At 40.0% G+C, this 22,302-nt stretch overlaps 1 protein-coding gene across 1 annotated transcript in view; it reads left to right on the top strand.

The window, feature by feature from the left end:
- The window catches only part of vas (ATP-dependent RNA helicase vasa), a 119,501-nt gene that overhangs the window by 49,671 nt on the left and 47,528 nt on the right, over positions 1 to 22,302 (top strand). The window contains exons 4-8 of the mRNA XM_017610835.1: positions 4,997 to 5,283; positions 5,344 to 5,529; positions 5,589 to 6,152; positions 6,214 to 6,427; positions 6,497 to 6,783. Of these exons, the coding sequence (XP_017466324.1) occupies positions 4,997 to 5,283; positions 5,344 to 5,529; positions 5,589 to 6,152; positions 6,214 to 6,427; positions 6,497 to 6,783 (1,538 nt within the window). The remainder of the gene's footprint in view (positions 1 to 4,996; positions 5,284 to 5,343; positions 5,530 to 5,588; positions 6,153 to 6,213; positions 6,428 to 6,496; positions 6,784 to 22,302) is intronic.

The following is a 22,302-nucleotide window of genomic DNA, read 5'->3' as shown; positions in this document are numbered from 1 at the left end:
AAAAAAAAAAAAACGATAATTTCGAAAATTCTTAAAATCTATTCCTTTTTTATTTTTGACCAGATTCTGTGAGCTATTTTACATAGAAAATGACCATAACATTCACGATTTTCAACTGTTTTCTTAAACACTTTATTCCCTGAATGCATATGGTTTTCTAAGTTTTCAAATGCAACGTGCAAGTTATCATATTCGAATAAAATTTTGCAGCTTATTTTTAGACCAAAATATATTTTTTTGTATTAATTGCTATGAATCTGTCCGATCCACAAGCAATTACATTTTTCGATTTGAATTTTGAGTTAGCACACTCTGCGATATCGTCGCTTGAATAAAAGATTGTCGTAAGCACCATTTTGACGACTTTTATGGGTTATGTGAAGTGTGGCCGAATTCGGTCCAGCGGTTCATGATATATGACAGTTTATGTCTGTCACATGAACCACGTATATGGTACAACAGCAGATACATGAAAAATCGAAAACAGTGAAAAATAGTTGCTATGATGTGCTGTGTTTATTTTTTCTTCGGATAAATTAAGTCAAGTATAAACATGGCTGCAAGTTTTTCAATAGGGATTTTGTAGAGCCAATGGAATGAAAGTCACCACAACACAACATATCTGTCATTTCATCGTATTATCGAATAGGTGGAGTACATTGATATTCGCTCTTTCTATTTTGGACTTTGGAGAATCAACACAATGCAGAATTTACGTGGAAATCAACAGATTTTTGGTGGTGCTTTGGTATTATTGTCAGGTGACTTTCGACAAATATTGCCCGTGATTCCACGATCAACACCGGCAGATGAGATCAATGCATGCTTGAAGTCTTCCCCTCTGTGGCGATATGTGCAAAAATTGACATTACACATAAACATGCGTGTTCAGTTGCACAATAATCAATCTGAAGATCGGTTCTCGAAGCAATTGTTAGAGATCGGAAATGCCAAAGTTCGAATCGATAATACAAATGGCTTAATTACATTGCCGAAGAATTTTTGTACAATTCTCCAATTAAAAGAAAAATTGATTGAACGCGTGTTTCCAAATATTGCTCAAAATTACCTGGATCTCGATTGGTTGAGAGAACGCGCAATATTGGCACCAAAAAATGTGCATGTCAATTCAATCAATTATCAAATTCTAGAAAAATTGCCAGGTGGAGTGACAACATATAAATCTGTTGATAGCGCAAGGAATCAAGATGACGCAGTGAATTATCCAGTTGAATTTTTGAATTCATTGGAACCGCCTGAAGGGGCGCGAGCAACGCCAGGCTCCTCAGTACACCCTGGAAAGTGTGCGCTCATTAGAACCTCACGCATTTCCTCTTGGGATGATGTCCAGTCGCCATTCGGTTTCTGAATAAACATTGGGTTCGTCGGATTTTTGGCAAGCACTTTTCGCAAGCGATTACCCTCCGATTGTTCATCTATGCTATCACAATAATCCTTCCAGGAGTCCCTATGGGCTTTCCTGCTGGCACTCTTAAATTTCTTCAGGGCTACTTTGTAAGCATTGAAGAGTTTCCTGCTTTCCTTCCATAAATAGGCGATTCTTTGGTCCACCAGTGTGGCTTCCTCTTTCCTCTCGGAAGTACAATTGGGCATAACGCAGAGAAGGCCGTAATCTACGGCTTCTTCAATTTGTTGCAATGAGCTTAACTAGCCGAGAGAAGCAAGGTCTGCGAATATAGGCTCCACTTCATCAAATGGGTAACAGTAAGCCGAGCCTACTGAGAGAAGCGTCGTTGGGCAAAGACTCCAATAGTACCTACCTATAGTCCAGTCGGTACGTCTCTTGTTTTTATACAGAACCGGAACCGGAGATTCTAAAGAGATTTCGAATGATAGGTACATATGATCAGAGAATGAATGATCGTTTATTACATGCCATTCCCTAATGCTCCCCAAGAAAAAATTTGGACGTTAAAGTAATATCAAGTACCTCCCTCCTGATTGAGGTAACAAAGGTGGGTCTGCAACCAATATTACAAATAACTAGATTATAAGATAGTATGAAATCAAGTAGTAACTCACCTCTAGAGTTGATGTTGTTAGAACCCCATAACGAGTGGAAAACTTCCTAAAATTGGCCTCTTTCACCACGTCCAGGAACCTAGCGGGGGCAGTCTTGGCGATCGTGAGCCATATAGGTTGAGACCAACCAGAGTTTAGTAGATTTGCCCTTCACATTGATGCTCACCGTGTCTTCATCGCTAAAATGAGTGAGTAAATTATAAGAAATAGTTTTCTTATTTAATATACATGCTCTGATCCTACCTGCCACTGGGGCCGACACAACGTGGTAAGCATCAAAGTTAAGTCCGCAGACCCTTTGTTTTACAACCCAGGGCTCTTGGACAAAAATTAGCTCCTCCCCTTTGTCACTAAGGTGCAGGAGCAGAGCTGCGGAGTCTGCTTTGGAGTGGTGAAGGTTAGTTTGTAGGACCTTTAAGGAGTTGTCGCCTTCCATAGCTCCTGGCGCGGTCCCTTTGGACACCTCTACAACAGTACCATCGGCGTCCTCCGTTACCGATGCCAGAAACAGCTTCTCGAGATCCCTCGTCCAGTGACCAAAATCAGACCCGTCCCCAGAAGCGGATTGCGTATCACTTTCCGATTCTGATGCCGAGTCTGATTCCTCCGCCAGACGAGTGACCACGGGAACGTCCTGGACTTCTTGGCTAGAGGCAGGACCGCTCGAGTGGTTTTCTGGCCTACTCAAAATAAGGCCTTTTTCAGGTGGCAGATTATCGGTTTCACTCGCGGTGCTTCCCGGCTCAGGAATTCTTCTATACAACAAATGTGGGAAATTAAATTCTCTAAAAATTTTATGTAACCATTTTTTACGAAAAATGCAAAATAAGCTTGCAAATCGCAAAAAACCCCAAAAAAATAAAATCCAAGATGGCGGAATGTTGCCAAATGAAATTTAGGGGCCAGACCGTGGATCCATGATCTACGTGTGAATTAGAAGTAAACTGCATAAAAAAATCGCTGTTACATTTTTTTTTTCTTTTGAGAAAAAGTAATTTTACCGGTCTAATGTGCATAATCCTGCCACCGGAAATGATATTTTAATTGATTTTACGATCAAATGCGCTGTACGGTATCGGTACGTTGCTTGAATCCAATATCATTTACTAAACTACAACTTCTACTTTCAAATCGATTTGCATCTATATACTTTGAAATGAAATAAGCGTTAATCCCAGCAAGCACTGTCTCTAACGTTAGATAAATTTGGATTTCTACATTAGATAACTAGGGTAATTCTCTAATCGAGTCGATGACGAAGTTAGAGAACTACATTAGAATTCGATTCGTGAACGAGTAGAGAAACAACGCAAATTCCAATAAATGTAAATAAGCAATATTCCAAATGAATGAATCATAAATTATTTTTAACTTTAAATAATTCATTATTAATTTATTGCAAATACATTTAATAAAAATTTTGCAACAAAGCGTTTTAATTAATAAAGCAATACAGCAGTTTGAAATTTACATTCGAATCCCATTAGAGATCAGCATTAGAATTCGATTAGAGAATTACGGATTGCAACCGAACTTCAGTTGGGTGGCCAGTGGATGAAATGGTGTTACAGATGGCAACTGGCAACTGAAAACTGGAAACTGAGTTGCTATATTGGCGTTATTGTGGTTGCCACGGAAATTTTGATTGAAATAATTTATTTCTTTTTTCAACTGTTTCTTCAGCTTATTTACACTCAAGTCTTACCCAGCAAACACAGTCTCTAACGTTAGAGAAATTTGGATTTCTACATTAGATAACTAGGGTATTTCTCTAATCGTTCTCGAGTCGATGACGAAGTTAGAGAACTACATTAGAATTCGATTCGAGAACGATTAGAGAAACAACGCAAATTCAAATAAGTGTAAATAAGCAATATTCCAAATGAATGAATCATANGGCGATATGTGCAAAAATTGACATTACACATAAACATGCGTGTTCAGTTGCACAATAATCAATCTGAAGATCGGTTCTCGAAGCAATTGTTAGAGATCGGAAATGCCAAAGTTCGAATCGATAATACAAATGGCTTAATTACATTGCCGAAGAATTTTTGTACAATTCTCCAATTAAAAGAAAAATTGATTGAACGCGTGTTTCCAAATATTGCTCAAAATTACCTGGATCTCGATTGGTTGAGAGAACGCGCAATATTGGCACCAAAAAATGTGCATGTCAATTCAATCAATTATCAAATTCTAGAAAAATTGCCAGGTGGAGTGACAACATATAAATCTGTTGATAGCGCAAGGAATCAAGATGACGCAGTGAATTATCCAGTTGAATTTTTGAATTCATNAACTAACCTCAATGTTTGCTGGAATATAACATAAAACAATAAAAACAAATGTTTGCAGCTTTTAGGTGTAATTCACAATAGAATAACGATGCGACTTAAGATTGTGTCCGATTTCACCCATAAATTTGTAGATAGCTCTTAAACTGATAATTTGATTGCAAAACATTGTATAGCAAGTTCATAGGGATTTCGAAGGCCTTTAATCTGGTGGAGAGCTTTTTGCGGTGGGATAATCAGAACCGGAGGAGAAGCTCGGCCAATCTATTATTATTATTATTTATCAGAACCGGATATTTTTGAAAAAAATTTAAAATGCTGTTTTCTCAATTTGAAAAACGATAATTTCGCGAATTCTTAAAACTTTTTCAGATTTTTTTATTTTTCTCGTAAGTTATCTCACATAGCAAATGACTATAAAATTCCCGGTTTTCAACTTTTTCCCTGGATGCATATGGTTTTTTAAATTTTCAAATACAATGTGGAAGTACTTAGAGTTATCATTTTCGAACAAAATTTTGCACAGTATATATACTATACATATGTATGTTTCGTTTGCATTTGAACAATTTATATTTGTACGTTACTATCTTTATTAAGAAAATACTTAATAAATTAAAATACTTCTAAAATAAACAAATGACTTGTGTACAAAGAAAACAGAGAACGTGGCGGTGGAGGTTTTCGTGGCGGCCGCGGCGGTCGCGGCGGTGGTGGGCGTGGCGGCCGGGGAAATCGTAATGGTTTTGGTGACCGTAATGATGGAGACAGAAATGGAGATGACGACAATGGTTTCAATAACAACAAAGGCGAAAACGAGGGCGAGCAGAAACAGCGTGAGTTTTACATACCTCCGGAACCCACTGATAATGAAGACGAGATCTTTAGTAGTGGAATCTCATCGGGAATAAATTTCTCCAAATATGACAATATACCAGTCCGGGTAATGGCTTATCTTCATTTAAATGTTTATATTAGAATTTCACATTGTGTTTTTTAATAGGTGTCAGGCGAAAATGCTCCGCTACCACTTAAATCTTTTGATAATGCCGGCTTGCGCGATTTGATCATGGATAACGTGCGTAAGTCCGGATATAAGGTACCTACACCTATACAAAAAACTGCTATACCAGTGATTATGGATGGGAGAGATTTGATGGCATGCGCTCAAACGGGATCAGGGAAAACAGTGAGTATAATGGATTACATTCACCTATACAACCCAAATATGTATAAAATATTCAACAGGCTGCATTCTTGCTCCCTATAATCAATGGAATTCTGGGAGAGAGTTGTGATTTGTCAATCGGTAAACCGCAGGCGGTGATTGTTTCTCCTACTCGCGAGTTGGCAATACAAATTTTCTCTGAGGCCCGAAAGTTTGCGCTGGGTTCCTATTTGAAGATAAGCATTGTTTACGGTGGCACTTCAAGCAAACATCAAGGCGAAAATATCGCAAAAGGCTGTCACATTTTGATATGCACTCCGGGTCGTTTACTGGACTTCGTCGAAAAGGGTTTCATAACATTTGAGGAGACGCGTTACGTAGTGCTCGATGAAGCCGATCGAATGATGGATATGGGTTTCAAGGAAAATGTAAATACATTGATGCATCATCCGACAATGCGCCCTATGGACGAACGCCAAAACTTGATGTTCTCTGCTACTTTCCCCGAGGAGATACAGCGCCTGGCTGGCGAATATTTGTCCAATTATATTTTTATTACTATTGGTGTGGTTGGTGGCGCCTGCTCCGATGTTACCCAAGAGATTTTTGAAGTTAAAAAGTTCCAGAAACGGTCTAAACTGATGGTAATTTTCTTTTTGCTTTAAATAAGTCATTTTAATTTGAAAGGAACCTATTTTTCGATAGGAGTTGCTGGGCGAAAGCAGTGACGGGACAATTGTATTTGTTGAAACCAAGCGTGGTGCAGATTTTCTGGCATCTCTACTATCGGAAACTGAGTTCCCAACTACTTCTATCCATGGCGATCGCCTGCAGCGTCAACGAGAAATGGCTTTAGCAGATTTCAAATCCGGAAAAATGAAAGTGCTGATAGCAACTTCAGTCGCTGCTCGTGGCTTAGGTATGTAATCAATTCGCCACATTCTATGTAAATATACCATTCAAATTATATTTGCATTTCATTTTGCAGATATTAAGAACGTTAAACACGTTATCAATTACGATCTTCCTAATTCCATCGATGAATATGTCCATCGTATTGGTCGTACGGGCCGCGTTGGTAACAATGGACGCGCAACTAGTTTCTTCGATCCCGAACAAGATTCGGCCATGGCCAGTGATTTGGTTAAAATTCTTGAAGGTGCATCGCAGGAAGTGCCCGAATTTCTCCGATCATGTTCCGGTGGAGGTGGCGGTGGTGGGTATGGCAATTCGCAAAGTAGATTCGGCGGTCGAGACGTACGAAAAGGTGTTCAGGTAAGAAATTATAGGGCGTGACCCAATTACATGGTTCAAAATAATTTGGTCGTATTTTATCTCAAAAGCGGGGTTTCATCTTATAGATTTTTTGATGGTGATTTGAAGTGCATTTACAAGATTTTTCTTGAAAAAAAAAAAAAACTGTTGAAGTGTCGAAAAATGGTAAAAAATGGCAAATTTAAAAAAAAAAAAATAGAATTTGTACGTAGTTTTTCCGAAGAAAAAACCACGTATTAATGAAAATCCAATTCGTCTGAAAGATTCTATCTCAAGCCGATGGATTGCGTAGAAAGGGGTGAAAAATTAAAAAAAAGTGTTAAAAAAACAATAGCGAAGAACATGGCGAACGACTCCACCAGGACATAGCCACTATGGAGAAGTGGTATGATAGGAAATCAACCTTCCACATGCTTGCTGACTATTGCTGGACCCTGAAAAGCGATCCATAAAAAAAAAAAACACCCCTATTATGAGTTGCATTCGATCTTCGACTGCGGTCTAAAGTGCTGTCGAACGAATTTTCATTTGGTATTATGGTGCTTATTCGATGAAGAATAGCGCTATTGTAAATTTCGCTCATTTAGGCTGTTCACAATAGCACATTTTTCACCGCTGAGAAGCTTTGTTTACAAATCGAGCAAACTAAATAGTGTGCTTATACATATTATGTACATACAGATGCGTGCAACTAATTAGCAACGAAATTCAAAACGATATTGCTTGCAAATTATGTTTATTTTAGTAGTTTAGTTTCAAGTCGCTAAACATTACCGTTGATTTTTTAGAATTTTTTTTGTGGAGGGTGTTGCGCATTTTCTTCCATATAACACATGATCAAAATTTTGTTTACATGTTTAGTTCGTATGCACCATTTATCTCTGTGTACGATGAGACCTCATGGAAAATAACAATTACCGGCTTGGCCCCTTTTTTGGCGGGCAGACATGCATACAATTCTGATATTTTTTGATAATTTTTAATATTTTTCAGAATATAAATTTTTTGAACGTTAGCGTGTCAAATGAAAGCTTTTGGGTCTTTCTGATTGGTCGGAGCAGAAGCTTTCTGATACAACTCTGCGCTGAACTGGTTTCCAAACGAGTTGAATGAATTAAATGGTTCAAGACTTTGGAAATGACTTTGCCACCTTGCACTCCAAATTCTTCGCCTAGCGCTCACTCCCAGCAAACACAGTCTCTAACGTTAGAGAAATTTGGATTTCTACATTAGATAACTAGGGTATTTCTCTAATCGTTCTCGAGTCGATGACGAAGTTAGAGAACTACATTAGAATTCGATTCGAGAACGATTAGAGAAACAACGAAAATTCAAATAAGTGTAAATAAGCAATATTCCAAATGAATGAATCATAATTTTTTTTTAAGTTCAAATAATTCATTATTATTTTATTGCAAATACATTTAATAAAAATTTTACAAACAAAGCGTTTTATTTAATAAAGCAAAATAGCAGTTTGAAATTCAAATTCGAGTCCCATTAGAGATCAACATTAGAATTCGATTAGAGAATTTATATTTTCTCGAGTCGAGAACTATGTCCCATTTTTGTTGAGATTGATATGATTCTCGATAGTTTTTCGAGTCGATCTCAAACGTTTGAGATTGGAGAATGTGGCTAGTTCTCCAATCATTATCTAATCGATAACTACCCTCAATGTTTGCTGGGCTGAGCTGACTTAACGCCCGTCTGTCCAGAAGCACCCCACACGAGGTCAGGGGAGCCCCTAGACCCTCGCTATACGAAAGTAAGTCCTCGAGGGTTCCCTGTCTTGCAAGCTCGTCCCTGACCTGGAACCCGAATAAGCTTAATAGCAAAATAATCAAACGCGGTCGATAGGGAAGTCAAACACCGTTTTCGAACGCACCGCCAGGGAGCCACGAGCCATGATGGTTGCTTAGCTGTCAGAATAAATATTTACCTCCTTAACAGATGTTACACTAGAGAGCAACCAATCCGAAGCCGCTTTTATCGCGGCCACCTCAGCCTGGAAAACAGTTATCCGGTAACCTAAATTTCAGGTTGATGGAGAGCTCTTCGCAGGAGACACCTCCGCCCGCCTTCCCATCCAGCTTCGATCCATCTGTAAATAAGTTTACAGGTTCTCGATTCCAGATACTGCACCCCTCCCAGTCTCCCCTCGCCGGAATGTGGGCGGTAAAAGATCCAATCGGACCCAGAACCGGCGTGCAGTGGTCTGTCCGAGTCGGTAGGAACCCGAAGTCTCTTTGAATTCTGGAATGCCCATAACTTGAGGTGAACTTGAAGCCCACCCCTCTCAGCCTTACTGCGGCACGCGCAGCGGCAACCCTGCCAGCTATATCTATAGGCACAACATTTAACATGGCATTAAGAGTAGGTGCGGTTCGAAGTGCCCCACTGATTCCAATTAAGGCAGCTCTTTGCATCTTCTCCAGCTGCTTGACGATGTAGGTCTTGTAGTAATAAGATTGGCTTGATTATAGTTTCATAAAGCCAATACACTACCTTCGGCGAGAGGCCCCAGCGCTTGGCAATGGCCCCTCTGCAACAATACAGTGCTACTGTAGCCTTTTTGGCTCTTTCCTCCACGTTAAGCTTCCAGGAAAGCTCACTGTCAAGGATCAAGCCCAAATACTTCACCGTGTCAGAGAACCTTAGAGGAAGACCACCCATTGAGGGAAGACGGCTATTCGGTATCTTATACCTCCTAGTGAAGAGAACAAGCTCCGTTTTGCTGGGATTTACAACCAGCCCGCAGCTAAAAGCCCAGTTCTCAGCAAAGCACAAGTAACCCTGCATAAGCTCAAACAGTGTTTCCGGAAACTTTCCTTTTGTTATCAATACTAAATCATCGGCATAGGCAACCACCCGACAGCCACTTCTTTCCAGAGCCACCAGCAGGCCATTGAATACAACGACCCAAAGCAACGGCGAAAGAACTTCCCCTTGCGGGGTACCTCTACTCACACTCCTCAGGGTTGAAGCGCTGCCCCACTCTGCCGCGACAGTTCTATTGCAAAGCAAGCGGTAAATAAACCTGACAAGGTCGGCTCCGACCCCTAGCCTATTTAGGGAGTTAACTAAAGCCTCAGGCAAAACATCAAGGAAGGCAAAACATCGATATCAAGGAAGACACTGACCGCAAATACCTTCTGCGAGAAGGATTGCTCAATCAGCCCTATTCTGCATTTCGATTACGTTCCCGCATTCCGCTCCGCTGGAATCGAACTTAGGTATTCTGCGTTACGATCGAAACGAAAGAAGAAGAGGAAGAGAGAAAACATCTTTCGAAATCAGCTGTTTGCCTAGGAATGTGTGAAATCGAAACAAAGCAAAGAAATATTTGCCACCAAACTATAGCAGCATATGAAGTTAAAGTTTGTAAATATTTTAATATAACTAAATATATCTAGCATCACTGCAATTAAAAATTATTATTATTTGTAGTGTAAACACAATGTAACATAATAAAGAGTATAGATGTATAGTAGACCGGTGGCAACACCACCATAGAAATAAGTGGAACGTAATCCAAGAATACCAACCTGGCAATACTGTGAACAAATAAAAAGACATTAGATAGAGAATTTGCTACAGCGACAGGTGTGGAAAACGAGCTCCCGGTAAAAATGGAAAAAATGGAGAAACAGCAGATCATAGACGTGTTGCGAGACGCGGGAATTGCGTATCCCGAAACCGCAAGCCTACGGCAACTAAAACTGTCTACGGCGGTAGGTGCTCCGCCACCAGTTGAAAAGCTAGCTGAGCCAACACGTGGCACGTCGGCGGCAGTGATGGGAGGCCCTACGCCGGCAACAGGCGCACCGGCACAGAAACGGGGCTCCGCGGAAAAATCCACGGTGGCCACCGGTAATAACCTTGAAACTTCAGAGAATATCAGCCAAACCACTTCAGCAGCCAATAACGGCAAACAACCTTCAGCAAATTTCGGTAACGGCAGTTTTACTTTGGTATCCACCGGTAACGGCACTTCAGCATCAGAGGCAACAAACAGCGGTACTTCCGCAGCAGTAAATACAAGCGCTGACGTCGACGCCACAAGCGACCTAACGGAAGAGGTACAGCTTGAAAGGCGCTTACGTATTTTAAAACTTAAAAAAGAAATAAACGACCTGGAAAGCTGCGTAACAAATCGTCAGCTACCCGTCAGCTTCACAGACATCGAAAATTCGCTCCGAAAGTTTAGCGGCGATAACAAAATTGAAATTTACAAGTGGATACGCGAATTCGAATATGTGACGGAGAGCTATGGGTATGACGACTCAGCGAGGCCGCTACTTGTTCGACGCCTACTTACGGGCAGCGCTCAACTGTACCTCAGTATGCTGCATGTTGACTCGTGGAACGAGCTAAAGGCAGCGCTGGTGAAAGAGTTCAGGAAGCCAATAAGCATCAAGGAAACATTAAGAAACTTGAGTCCAGGACGTGGCAAAAAGACGAAACGCTTATCCATTACGTTTTGTCGATGCAAGAAANCTATTTAGGGAGTTAACTAAAGCCTCAGGCAAAACATCAAGGAAGGCAAAACATCGATATCAAGGAAGACACTGACCGCAAATACCTTCTGCGAGAAGGATTGCTCAATCAGCCCTATTCTGCATTTCGATTACGTTCCCGCATTCCGCTCCGCTGGAATCGAACTTAGGTATTCTGCGTTACGATCGAAACGAAAGAAGAAGAGGAAGAGAGAAAACATCTTTCGAAATCAGCTGTTTGCCTAGGAATGTGTGAAATCGAAACAAAGCAAAGAAATATTTGCCACCAAACTATAGCAGCATATGAAGTTAAAGTTTGTAAATATTTTAATATAACTAAATATATCTAGCATCACTGCAATTAAAAATTATTATTATTTGTAGTGTAAACACAATGTAACATAATAAAGAGTATAGATGTATAGTAGACCGGTGGCAACACCACCATAGAAATAAGTGGAACGTAATCCAAGAATACCAACCTGGCAATACTGTGAACAAATAAAAAGACATTAGATAGAGAATTTGCTACAGCGACAGGTGTGGAAAACGAGCTCCCGGTAAAAATGGAAAAAATGGAGAAACAGCAGATCATAGACGTGTTGCGAGACGCGGGAATTGCGTATCCCGAAACCGCAAGCCTACGGCAACTAAAACTGTCTACGGCGGTAGGTGCTCCGCCACCAGTTGAAAAGCTAGCTGAGCCAACACGTGGCACGTCGGCGGCAGTGATGGGAGGCCCTACGCCGGCAACAGGCGCACCGGCACAGAAACGGGGCTCCGCGGAAAAATCCACGGTGGCCACCGGTAATAACCTTGAAACTTCAGAGAATATCAGCCAAACCACTTCAGCAGCCAATAACGGCAAACAACCTTCAGCAAATTTCGGTAACGGCAGTTTTACTTTGGTATCCACCGGTAACGGCACTTCAGCATCAGAGGCAACAAACAGCGGTACTTCCGCAGCAGTAAATACAAGCGCTGACGTCGACGCCACAAGCGACCTAACGGAAGAGGTACAGCTTGAAAGGCGCTTACGTATTTTAAAACTTAAAAAAGAAATAAACGACCTGGAAAGCTGCGTAACAAATCGTCAGCTACCCGTCAGCTTCACAGACATCGAAAATTCGCTCCGAAAGTTTAGCGGCGATAACAAAATTGAAATTTACAAGTGGATACGCGAATTCGAATATGTGACGGAGAGCTATGGGTATGACGACTCAGCGAGGCCGCTACTTGTTCGACGCCTACTTACGGGCAGCGCTCAACTGTACCTCAGTATGCTGCATGTTGACTCGTGGAACGAGCTAAAGGCAGCGCTGGTGAAAGAGTTCAGGAAGCCAATAAGCATCAAGGAAACATTAAGAAACTTGAGTCCAGGACGTGGCAAAAAGACGAAACGCTTATCCATTACGTTTTGTCGATGCAAGAAATAGCACAAACCGCACCAATCGACGAGGCCGAATTGGTAGAATTCATAGTCGACGGGCTGCAGGGTAATACCGGCAACGCTTTCATATTTAGCGGCATATCAACGGTGGAGGCATTAAAAGCCCTCCTACCAAAGTATGAAAAAATGGCGCGGAAACCAGTAAGTCGCAACATCATCGGCACAACACGAAACCCGGACGAGGCAACCACGCGATGCTACAACTGCTCTCGCTACGGGCACATAGCCAAAGATTGCAAGCAGGAAAGGCGAGCAAGAGGTTCCTGCTTGAAGTGCGGTAAAATGGACCATGTTTATAAGGACTGTCCGGCAAGAACAGTGGCAGCAGTGGAGGGCGCAAAACAGGTAAGTGTCGCTTTCAATTGCAAAAATACCCCTCAGTACATAAATTTTTTTTCTTTACTCGACACGGGCAGTCCGAATAGCTTCATACGACTCACGACCGTAAAAAGTGAAGTAAACTTACAATTACTTACGGAAAACATAACGCAGTTCAAAAGTATAGGACGGTATCGAATCAAACCTGAAGGAAAAATTACAGTCTTAGTTAAATTTTACAATGTGGGTAAAACACTTACCCTCTTTGTTCTTAATGACATTGAAATGCCTTTTGATTTACTCTTAGGAAGAGATTTCCTCGAAAAATTAATTAATTTATTTATTTATTTAATCTATTAAACTTATAATTAAATTATAAATTTAAAGTGTGATTTAGCACTAGCTGCTGGGGCTATCGGCTAGGTAGTCAACTGTAAAAGGTTTGTGCTTTCTTTAGATGTCTAAGTATGTGTGCGATTAGATTATATTTTGATGTTGATTGCTTGTATATATTTGTAGATGCTTTCGATATTCTCGGGTGTTGTCTCCTGGAGAAGTGTAATTGGGTTTTTGTTCTGCAATGTTCTGCGGCGAATATTTAATACAGCTGTGCATTCTGCTAGGATGTGTCTGACTGAGTTGGGGAGGTGCGACAGAATTGGCAGTATTCAGTCCTATTTTTATCCAGTAGGTGAGAGTGGGTGGAGTTGGTGTGTCCGAGTCTTAGGCGGGAGAAGATTGTGATTTTGTTTTTTTCAATGCTAGTTGGGTATTTTGCTGGAGTATAATTTGGGTTTATGTCTTTGTAGTGGCGGTGTTGGTTTAGGGAGAATTCTTGGCTATAACGAGACTTTATTTCATGATGTATGAAATGCTGGAAGTCAACCATTTCTATTGTGGGGTTTAGTATTGTTGGTGATAAACAGGCTAGTTTGGCAGCTTTGTCTGCGCTTTCGTTGCCCGATATCCCCACGTGTCCAGGACACCATAGCAGTTGGATGTTTTTGTTGTTGAACAAGTGATCGCGAATGGCGTTGATTACGCCCCATTCACAGTTAAAGTTGTTTTGTACTGTTTTTAGTACCGATAGGCTGTCGGTGCAAATTATTATTTTTTTGTGTTTGCTGTGTGTTTGGATTGCATCGAGTATAGCAGCCGCTTCTGTAGTAAAGATTGATGAGATGCCATTCATCAACTGTTGTTTCAAGGTACGACCTTGGGAGTCAACAATGGCATATGCTGAGCTATGCGAGTTTTTTGATGCATCTGTGTATACAATCTCATATTGAAGGCTTCGATATCTAGATATTTGCTCGAAGAACAGCTGTTTATAGATTTCGGGTGAAGTTTTGTCCTTTATGAGTTTATCAAGGTATGTGGAACATGATTTTGGATTGAAGAGCCATGGAGGTGTCTTTTGTAAGCTTTTGGTCTGGGGTCGTTGTATGTTATGGTGGCTAGCTGTGTTTAGTATTCGGTGGATGGTCGAAGCGAGTTTTGGAGTTTTTTTGCTTTGTATTACCTTGGCGACATCGGCGTCAATGATTGAATTGCTCTTGTTTAATACTTTGGGTAAAAGTTTGTGTATTGATGATGTGCATCTTGATTCTAACGACGGTAAACCTGATTCGGTTAATAGGTTAGCAATAGGTGTTGTGGGAAAGGCGTATAAGCTTTTTCGGATTCCTTGGTGGTATGGTGGTTTCAAAGTGTTTAGGGTGGACTTTGGAGAGTTACCGTACAAAAATAATCCGTAGTCTATTTTGCTTAGTATAAGTGTCTTTGTGAGATAAGTGAGCGTGTTGGGGTGGGCGTAACTTTTGCCCGATAGGTAGCGAATCAAATTTGTTCTAGTGTTGATGGATTTTTTCATGTTTGAAATGTGTTCGTTCCACTTGAAGTTTTTTGTAAAAATTACGCCCAATATTTTAAGCTTGTCAACGTGGTTGACTTGTGTGTTTTCGAATGTGAGGCTTTGTGGTGTACAGTTGTGTTTTCTGCAAACGTGTAGAACTGCGGTTTTTGAAAGATTAATTTTCGCTCCGGATAATTGGCCCCACCTGATGATTTCGAGAATGACTGAGGATAGTTGTCGGTTATTATCGTTGCTAGAGTTTCTCTTTGTCATAATATACAGGTCATCGGCGTAGATGCAGTGGTCTAGTGATTTATGTTGGAGGATTATTGTGCTTAGGCGATTAAAAGCTATTTGGAACAGTATTACCGAAAGTGGAGAACCTTGTGGGATTCCATTTTGTAATTGTTGTACATCGGATAGTATGTTGTTTGCTTTTACTACAACTTTTCTATTGAAGAGAAATGCTTTTATATATGCTAGCATTTTTGGACCGATTCCCCAAGACTGCAGTGTTTCTAGTATGACGTGTGGACCAATTCTGTCGAAGGCTTTCTCGAAGTCAAGGGAAAGTATGGAAATGTGGCTTCTCGCCGAAAGGGCTTTGGATGTATAATAGTCTATGTGGAGGAGTGCGTCAACGCAACCCCGTCTTGCTCTGAAAGCGACTTGATTGGGAGCAATTAGCATCTTTGTTTCAATGTACCAGGACAAACGTATGGCGATGATGCAATGTTTTGGCGATGCATGGCAAGAGTGATATTGGACGATAGCTAGATATGATGGTTAAGTCTTTGTTACCCTTGGGGATGGGGACTATTATGGCGGTTTTCCAGACGGAAGGCAGTGCCCCGCCATCGTAAATATTATTGTACAGTTGTACTAGTTTTTGCTTGGTTGAGTTGGACGTGTTCCTAAGCATTTGGTAAGTGATCCGGTCGGCTCCTGGTGTACTACCCTTTGCTTTTTTTAGGGCTGCATTATTAATTGGAGTTTCGAGTGCTCTTGCTTGTGGATTATTTGGAACGGGTGAAGTGATAGCCTTAGCGCGGTTCTTTGCAGCATTGAATGCAGGTGAGAAGTTTCGATCAGAGGAATATTCGGTCCATTCTAGACAGATGTGATTTGCGATTTGTTTTGGGTCGGTTATTAAATGGTTGTTGCTTTTTATAGAGAGTATTGGTGTGTGAGTGCTTCTATTGCTTAGTAGCCTGATCTGCTTCCATACTTTGTCAATTGGTGTGTTTGGGTTAATCGAGCTTGTGAAATTTTGGAAGCATACGTTTTTTGCTTGTTTTGCTGCTTTGCGGAATTTGGCGTTGGATTTTTTATAATGAATGAGGTTTTCGTTTGTAGGATGTCTTTTGAAAGTGTTAAAACTCTGCATTTTTTCGACCCGAAGCTGAGAGAGTTCAGTTGACCACCATGGTACTGTTGATTTCCTGTGTGGGCGTGTTTGCGGAATGTGTAGGTTGGCAGCGAAGCGAAGGGATTTTATAAGTTGGGAAGCATCTCTGTTTATGTGTTTGGTGAACGCTCTTTTTTCTAATTCTTCATCGGCGGTCTTTGCATAATTTACCCAGTCAGCTTTTTGCTGGATAAACTTAGGTATAAACGGCTGCGTGTAGTGGGTGTTCGAGAGGGTTATTGTTGTTTTGATCGGAAAGTGATCGCTGTTGTGTAGGTCCGATAGCTTGTGGCAAGAAGTGATTGGGAATAGGGATGCGGAGCAGCAAGCGACGTCTACATGTGTAAGCGTGCCGTGCGTAGATAGGTGCGTAGGTTGTTGGTCATTCAAGATGCATAGNTAGATAGGTGCGTAGGTTGTTGGTCTTTCAAGATGCATAGGTTTTGTTGAAAGATCGCATTTTCGAAGAATATTCCTCTGGTGTTATTAAGTCGTGAACCCCATAGCGTATTCCAGCTGTTGATATCGCCTACCAATATTACAGCTTTATGAGCATTTTGTAGTAAGTTATCTATATCTTGTGTAGAAAAATTTTGATTTGGTGGTATATATAAGGAGATTACTGAAAATTTGAAGTTCAGTGTAACTTCAATACATATATTTTGGATAGGAGAAGCGATTGGAGTGTGCTTGTGTGGTATGTTAGATTTAATCAAAATTCCCACTCCTTGCTTAGCGTATGTGTGTGAGCTATTGTTCTAGTATGCTGTGTAGTTCTTCGGAGGAATAGGGTTGAAGCCAATAGGACAGTGTGTTTCTTGTAGGGCAATCAAATGTGGGTTGTGTTCTTTGCGGATTAATTCGAGATCAATATTATTGTTAACGAAACCTTTTATGTTCCATTGCAAAATATTGAATCTGTTGATCATTTGTATGAAGAGAGCTTGTAGCCTTGTAAATTTGAATTTACGAGGTTAAGCCTTAGAACTAAATTTCGTTGGATGGTGATTTTGTTTCTGATCTCGGGATATAGTATTCGTTGTGGTTTATGAGTTGTTGGGTAAGATTAGAAAGTGGTGACTGGGTGGAGCTTTCGGAGGTTGTGGCCTGTATGGGATCTTGGCTTATTTGCATGTTGCTTACACTTTTGATAGGTTGGGTTTTCTTTGTGATTAAGTTGATTTTTTTGTTGTTATTATCTGAATTGTTGTTTAGTGGAGAAGCGGGACGTTTTAGTTTTGCTGTTGATGAAGTTGATGGTTTGCTTGCTGGTGCTGTTGAGTGATTAAGGTGAGGAGATTTTTTAGCTTTAGATGCATAGGAGTTTGTCCTATGTGATAGTGTGTTTTTTTCGTTATATTTTTTGTAGGCTTCGCCCACCGAGCATTTGAAAATAGTTTTTATTTGCAGTACTTCTTTCATTTGGTGGAATCGCGGGCAGTTTTTGTCCGAGGAGGGGTGTTTATTGCCGCAGTTCGCACATTGGTTACGAGTACATGTGTCGGGCGAGTGTGGGGGTAAGTTACAACCTTCGCAGGTAGTGGGATTCGAGCAACGATTTTTTGTGTGTCCTAAGCGTTGGCAATTTCGGCATCTCATGGGATTGGGAAAGTATGGGTCTACCCGTACTTTNAATCTCATGGCATTGGGAAAGTAGGGGTCTACCCGCACTTTGTACCATGCTACATCCAATGTTTTTGGCAGTTGGTAGAGGTCAAATGTAATTACAATTTTTCCAGTTGGTGCTGTTTTTCCGTCTTGTGTACGAGTGAATTTGTAAACTTTGGTTACGCCTTGACTCTTTAGTTCTTCCACGATTTCGTTCTCGTTGACGTTAATCAGGCAGGGTGCGTATACAACTCCTTTTACTGTGTTGAGGTTTTCGTGTAATTTGACAGCGATTGTGCACAAATTGGAAAGATGTTTCGTTCGTAAGAACTTTTCGGCTACTTTTGGATTTCGAGCTAGGATCAGGATGGAACCATCCCTTAGTTGCTTAATTTGATCGGTTTGAGTGGATATAGCGTCGATGCCTTTTTTAATTGCAAACGGGCTAAGTTTTGTTAATTCGTTGTTGGTGGAAGTCATTATTAGGTATTTTGGGTGATCCGTTGTTGTTTGTTTTAGAGGTAACGTAGGGTAGGAGGACGGTGAGACTAGAGGATCCATTTGGTCTTCTAGGAGCGAAAACCTATTGTGGCCCCTATCCGGAGGGTCCTTTTGCATGATGGTGTGGTTGTGTATTATGTGGCGTTTGTTGTGTTGAATATACTATTACTGCTAGCTTGTGATTGGTTGAAAAATATCGTATGATCTGCGGATGCTGTGTGAAGCAAACCACAAGTTACTATTGTTTTGTTTGTTTGTTAGGTTGTTATTGTTTACTTTGCTTTTATTTGGGGAAAACACAAGCACTTGCGTTTTGCACTAAACACGTCTGTACGCGACAGGAGATAGTCGGTGACTGCCGAAAAATTTAAAATTAACTTGTTTATGGAAAAAAAATTTGAATTCAATAAATACGCAAAACCAAAACCTAAAGAAAACTCTATTTTTATTTCTTCTAAATGTTATGACGAAAAAGCAAGTTGTAAAAATTTCACCGAATCACCTTCAGATACAGATGCAAACGAAGTTATTAGTGAAATCTTAAGTATAGAAAGTATTGAAAAAACTGAAGATGTAATTGACATAAACCCTAAGGTACCTTCAGTTTTGGCAGAGAAGTTTAAGCTTATGATAAAAAATACTTACGTTGAAAAGCAAACTGAAGACCTTCCGAATATTGATTATGAAGCGAAAATCATACTTACGTCAAATGCCCCAACCTTCTGCTCACCAAGACGTCTATCATACGCTGAAAAAAATGAAGTTAATCGAATTATAGAAGACTTAAGAAGAAAATTATAAGGCATAGTGACTCCCCTTACGCTTCACCTATAATTCTTACAAAGAAAAAGTCAGGCGAAACTAGAATTATAGAATTATAGATTATAGAAACCTTAATAAATCAATTGTAAGGGACAATTACTTACCCACTTCCGTTAATAGAAGATTGCTTAGAATACCTCGGTGAAAATAAAATATTTACTCTCCTAGATCTCAAATCAGGATTCTTTCAAATTAAGATGGATGAGGAATCAGTCAAATACACTTCATTCGTAGTCCCGAATGGTCAATTTGAATTTTTAAGAATGCCATTCGGACTGAAAAATGGACCAGCTATTTTCCAAAGGTTCATAACAAAAATTTATAGAGAAAAACGAAATCATGGTTTACATGGACGATATTATTATCGGTAGCGAATGTATGGATGACCATTATAACTTACTTCAGAAAGTGCTAGCGAAGTTCGCTGCACATGGACTTCAACTAAAACTAAGCAAGTGTAAATTTGCATATAGCGAGATAGAATATCTAGGCTACAACGTATCAGAGCAGGGTATAAGACCTTCCAAAAACCATATAAAAGCTATAATTATGCCTAAAAATCAGAAAGAACTGCAATCATTTGTTGGACTATGTTCCTACTTCAGGAAATTCGTAAAATCTTTTTCAATACTAGCTCGCCCACTTTATGACCTTCTTAAGAAAAATGCAAAATTCGATTTTAACAACGAATGTGTTAGCGCCTTTCAAACGCTAAAAGAGAAACTAGTATCAAGTCCAGTATTAGCCATATACAACCACAAAAGAGAAACAGAACTTCATTGCGATGCAAGTGCTCACGGTTTTGGTGCAATACTACTACAACGGCAGGATGGTGGGCAGTTCCACCCAATAGCTTATTTTTCGAAAAGAACTTCCGAAGCAGAAAGTAGGTATCACAGCTTCGAGCTGGAAACCCTGGCTCTAATCTATGCACTACGCCGCTTCCGTGTATATCTTGAGGGGATTCAATTTAAGATCTTAACTGATTGCAACTCACTTACTCTAACACTTAACAAAAAACTAGTGAATAGCCGAATAGCAAGGTGGGCTCTTGAATTAGAAAACTACAATTACGTTATAGCCCACAGAGCAGGTACAAAAATGTCGCACGTAGATGCACTTAGTAGAACAGAATCCGATTGCGAAAACATACTTGCTGTCATCGATAGCGAAAATATAGACTTTCAGTTACAAATAACGCAGTCTCGTGATCAGAAAATAATGGATTTAAAAAATAGATTAGAAAACGAAAATATGAAGGACAACGTAATGGAAAATGGCGTTGTATTTAAAAAAGATAAAGATATATTACAACTTTACGTCCCTAAGGAACTCGAAGAAGAAATCATTAGAACCGTTCACGAACAATTAGGCCACCAAGGTGTTGAAAAATTTTAGCAAAAAATAAAAGCAAATTATTGGTTTCCCGATATGAGGAACAAAATTAATAACTTTAAGAAAAACTGCATAAAGTGTATCATGTACTCCGCATCCAATAGTTCAGGCACTAGACAACTGCACAATATTCCGAAACACCCTAAGCCCTTCCATACGATACACTTAGATCACTTAGGCCCACTTCCGTCCCTACAGTCGAAAAGAAAGCATATTCTGGTTATTATCGATGCTTTTACTAAATACGTAAAATTATACCCCGTTCTGACAACAAGCATCAAAGAGGAAACCGCGGCACTTAATAAATACTTCGAATACTACAGTCGGCCACAGAGATGCATCACAGATAGGGTTAGCTGCTTTACGTCGAAAGAATTTGAAGAATATGTAACGAACAAAAACATTACACACGTACAAGTTGCAGTCCATTCACCGCAAGCAAATGGACAGGTGGAAAGGGTGAATCGAAGCCTTGTCGGAATGTTGGCAAAGCTAAGCGACCCAATAACACATGCTGACTGGGTAAAGCAGCTGACCAAAATAGAATTCGCACTGAACAACTCAATAAGTAGGTCAATCGGAATAACACCGAGCCAAGCTCTATTTGGAGTGAACCGAAGAGGATAAATAATCGTTGAACTTACCGAATACCTAGACGAGTTCATTTCATGCCCGGGGGGGAGGGATTTGGATGCCCTGCGTGATTGTGCTGAAGAAAAAATTGAAAAATTGCAAAAATACAACTTAAGTCGAAGTGAGCAGAAGAAGATGAGGGTAGAGACATTTGAGGAAGGGAATTTCGTGGTGATAAAAAATGTAGACACGACGGTGGGTGTCAATAAGAAACTTCTGCCAAAATATAAGGGACCGTATATCATACATAAGAAGCTCCCAAATGACCGATACGTAGTTAGAGACATTGAGAACGGACAAATAACCCAAATACCCTATGACGGTATTATAGAAGCCTGTAACATCAAGTTATGGAAAAGTAAAGGTACAGAGGGTTCGAATGAAAGCGACACTGCCGAAGAGTATTAACTATTATCATTAATAATTATAAGTACTTATGCATAATAATTACATAGACAGATCGGAGTCGATCTGCTTTTAGGTCAGATTGGTCGAGCTGTAGTGTAAACACAATGTAACATAATAAAGAGTATAGATGTATAGTAGACCGGTGGCAACACCACCATAGAAATAAGTGGAACGTAATCCAAGAATACCAACCTGGCAATACTGTGAACAAATAAAAAGACATTAGATAGAGAATTTGCTACATATTATTTATTTATTACAGCTCTCTTGAGCCTAATTCATTACAATATATGTAGACTTAACCTAGTTATTTAATATTACATTGCTTAAGCCTAATGAAATCATTTGGAATGGCATTCATACATGGCAATTACAAGTTGAAATTACTGAACAATAGTAAACGGAAAACAGATATACACCCCTATGCTGTAATCCGAAAGTTCGTAGTTACGAATTCGTAGCTCCGTTCCGAAAATTCGAAAATTGGTGTGCTGTAATCCGATCGTAATTATCAACGGCGTTGCCAACTAAAATAGTGAAATTCGAAGTTCTTATTCAGCTGCTTTGACAGAAACAAATCAAAATAAATATAATCGCAAGTGAACAGTGAAATTAAAAAAAA

Source organism: Rhagoletis zephyria, unplaced genomic scaffold (genome assembly GCF_001687245.7).
Source record: "Rhagoletis zephyria isolate East Lansing unplaced genomic scaffold, Rhagoletis_zephyria_1.1 Rzeph_scaffold_00346, whole genome shotgun sequence".
NCBI lineage: Eukaryota > Metazoa > Arthropoda > Insecta > Diptera > Tephritidae > Rhagoletis > Rhagoletis zephyria.
Note: the sequence above shows the minus strand (reverse complement) of the source record. Positions and strands in the feature narration are given on the sequence as shown.